The 3,634-nt window shown below is 39.3% G+C and overlaps 2 protein-coding genes across 2 annotated transcripts in view; one reads left to right on the forward strand and one right to left on the reverse strand.

The window, feature by feature from the left end:
• dhrs12la (dehydrogenase/reductase 12-like a) overlaps positions 1-1,818 on the reverse strand; it is an 8,539-nt gene extending 6,721 nt beyond the window's left edge. The window contains exon 1 of the mRNA XM_032505156.1: positions 1,654-1,818. Within this exon, the coding sequence (XP_032361047.1) occupies positions 1,654-1,709 (56 nt within the window). The 5' untranslated portion in view covers positions 1,710-1,818. The remainder of the gene's footprint in view (positions 1-1,653) is intronic.
• A 1,080-nt stretch (positions 1,819-2,898) lies between these two features.
• Positions 2,899-3,634, forward strand: part of ap1s3a (adaptor related protein complex 1 subunit sigma 3a) — an 11,090-nt gene continuing 10,354 nt past the window's right edge. Inside the window, exon 1 of the mRNA XM_032505195.1 lies at positions 2,899-3,091. Coding sequence (XP_032361086.1) covers positions 3,089-3,091 — 3 coding nt within the window. The 5' untranslated portion in view covers positions 2,899-3,088. The remainder of the gene's footprint in view (positions 3,092-3,634) is intronic.

The following is a 3,634-nucleotide window of genomic DNA, read 5'->3' on the forward strand; positions in this document are numbered from 1 at the left end:
TTTTTGGACTCGGTCTTGTCTTGGACTCAAACCTTTTTGGACTCGGTCTTGACTTGGACTCAACTAAGGTGGTCTTGACTACAGCCCTGGTATCAGTATCTGTTCAGGTCAGAAAGGGTCAGTGCTTGAGGTCAGCCTGGTTACTGTATGTCTGTGCAAAGCTTTACTGTACAGATACAATGAATCTCTCATGAGAAGAGGTTTGGGGTCAGACTACCGACGGCGACGACAGGATCGGGGCTGTGTGTGTGTGTGTGTGTGTGTGTGTGTGTCACCAAGCACTTCAATTCCCCCCATTGTCCTGGATGTCATTGTTGAAGGCGGCACAAGGGGGGAATAAAGGGGACAGGGTGGGGGGAGTAATACTGAGGCTAAATGCCCGCTCTGTTCGATGGTGTCATGCAGAGAGCTATTAGTGTAGGGTCAGAGCGGGTTGCCAGGCAGCTCGCTGGGAAAAAAGATAACACAGAACAAAGAGAAGAAGGGAAACAATCACAAAAGCACCTCTTCAGACAACTTGGCTTGCTGTATACTGATGAGGAAAGGCGCCTTAGGGCTGCAATAGATCAGATTGGACTAATAAAGCATTTAAAGCGCCATTGTGGTTGAACAACTGAGTTATGTTCTCACGTGGCTCCTGCTGAGTCACTGTAAACTTTGTTCAATTGATAACAAAATTGGACAATAATGCAGTGGCAATCAAAATGTTGGTAAACTAAAACCTTCAGTCAGTGATCATCAACCACCAGTAACTTATACATCTTATCCCTTGTAAAGATCCAGACCTTACTTAACCTTTGACACTACCTAACCGTTCCTCATATAACCTATACATAATAGGTTTAATATTAATATTATTAAGGCTGAAACTGTTGATTATTTTTGTAGTTTACTAGTTACTTGATTAATTATTTGGTCTATTAAATCAGAAAGTCAGAAAGTAGTGAAAAATGACCATCACAGTTTTGTCTGATCAACATTCTGGAACCCAAAGATGTTTAGATTTACATGTTGATAATGTTGTGAGATTTACACTGATCTAAAACAAAGAAAAGCACGAAAATCCTCACATTTAAGACGTTGAAATGCTTTGCTTGTTATTAAAATAGCTGGCCAATCATTTTTTTCCCTCAATTAACTAAGTGATTAATCATATCAGCTCTACATATCATGGTGTTAACTTTTCTCAGCAAGATTTGTATCAGTTTAAAGTCTTCTAATGAAAAGGCCTGGAGGCAGTTTAGATGGGGTTCCCTGATTATATTGTAATATATTTTAGAAAATTAGACCGCTTGGAGTGGCTCAAACCCATCTCATCTCTTAGGATCAACCATATTGGTATATCATTTTTATCTTTCCTACACATAACTCTAATTAAGTGCCCTGTGATGTTTACTCCCATTAAAAGAAATACAATTACAATAAAAGAATGAGGCAAAGAGCATAATTTAATATGAGGCAATTTACGTAAATAGCCGTAAACCAATATTCAATCTTAACATTTTCTTCCATAATAAGTTTCTTAAAATTACACTTACTGCGGGAGGATACACACAGGACACACTAGCAGGTCACACACTTACTACAGCTCCTAAGACACTACAGTGATGTCTCAGCTGCCCACAAGGCAGATACACAGTAAAGGTGCCTTACCTCGTGAACTCGGTCATTCCCTTCAGGAACCAGGCAGAGTTGCGGTACAGAGACATGGTGGTGCACTGGAAGTCTCTCGCTGTGCTGGGCTCTCTCCTCCGCTTTTACCCTGGACCAAAACCACGTGTAGCTCCACTGAATTAACATTTGTGGGCGACAACTCCACCGGCCACCCAGCGGCAGGATGGAACGATATTCGTTCAATTGACTGTAATTTAACCTAAAGTCAAACATAAATAATACCGGTGTATTTGTGGTCCCTATTTTAGTAAGTGTGCGGTTGGCAATTCAAACTGAATTTAACGTTAGTTGCCCTGCTTAATTTCTTTTTTTGGTGACATCTCCCATGGTTCAGCTGCAGCTCCTCTTCCACATGTGAACAATACACAAACAGGCTTGTAGTAAAATACGATATGAAATATAAACGTATTAAACAAAACATAGCAACGTGACAGCAGTAAGCAGAACGTCCGTAACGTTAACTAGCCAGCTAGCTAGCTATACGTTAACCCTGCCAGCTCCGCTTACACACACAGTTTGCTAAGTTGACAATTTAAGCTAGCAATGTTTAGTTAAAAATAACTTGAAGTGCCAAAAAATATGAAATGTACTTACTGTTATTCTATTTAATATAAAATAAATGAATTTAGCCTAGGCTACCTATTATAAGGCTAACCTATCCTGAAATAAATAGTATTTCAGGATATATTTCATATGCATGATGCATTTATGTAGCCTAGGCTATCATTTCTAATATAGCCTAAATGGCATTCCATAAGAAGAGACCATAACTGATTAAAAATAAGTATTCCTACATATCAAATCGACATGTGTCCTCTGACTGCACTTCACGTATGAGTTGATTAAGCAGGCTACAGTTTTTCTCAGTTGTTAAAACACTAAAACCCATTGGCTGAACAAAGTTCTCAGTTGCCTGAACTCATTTAGCTAATTGTGCAGTCTGTTGTCAATACCTTAAACCGATAGTGTTTAGCTTGACAGTGTGTAGCATTTTGAGCTATTTTTTTATGATTTGAGAGCACGTGTTTGATTTTGAACACAGGTAGTTTGGCGAAAGTTTTATTTTGCAAGAGGAGTCAGAAGTTTTGTAAATAGTGCTTGGAGATAAGGTTTTATGTTTCATGTTTTCAGAAAATGGAGCAAAGTTTCAGAAATTGTGTTTTAGCAACAGAGAAAAACTGTAACCTGTGTGTGTACCGGTAGCTCCTCGGCAGCCAATGAGACGCTGGAGCGCAGCGGGGCGCGGCTCTACTGAAAAAGGTATGAGCGCAGTGAACTCTGGGAAGATCAACAATGTCGCCGCATCTCAAAACGAACAAAATACAGTAGGACAGGACTTAGGGTCGTGGGATAGGGTTTATCATAAACCTGAAGGATTTGAGTGTGGGGACTTCTCTCAGACTGCTGTCACAAAATGGTGAGTATCCCTATCCGAGCTTGTTGATAGTTTCATCCGTTCACCTGTTGGCAAGAAAACGTGCTACACTGCACTTCAATTGTGTCCTCTACATTGGTCTTGTCAAAAAATAACCAATAACCAGTGGCGTTGTTCTAAAGATCCTGATATTCTAATAAATCAGACATTTCATTATAAAAAGAGCTTAATGTGAAAAGCTTGGAAAAGGATGGACAGTTTAAAAAATAAAAGAAAAAGACATAGACTAAACTAGAAGGCAAATAGATTCACATCTCCAAACGTTGATTTCATTTGCAAGTTTAAATTTGCTTTTTTTTATGATTTAAACAGTATCATTAAACAATATAATTGAGGTGAATCTGAAATTTCACACAATCTAATCATGTAGCTTTTAAGTATTTGACCCCAAATCATTCTTCAACTTTGTCCAGCAGACACTTGCACCCCTGCCCTGGTACATATCTTGTTGCAGAAGAAGTCCTGCTTGCAGCTGCACTTCAGGGCAAAGATCTCTCATTAATTGCCCTTGCACAACACACACAC

This window comes from Etheostoma spectabile, chromosome 3 (genome assembly GCF_008692095.1).
Source record: "Etheostoma spectabile isolate EspeVRDwgs_2016 chromosome 3, UIUC_Espe_1.0, whole genome shotgun sequence".
NCBI classification, from domain to species: Eukaryota; Metazoa; Chordata; class Actinopteri; order Perciformes; family Percidae; genus Etheostoma; species Etheostoma spectabile.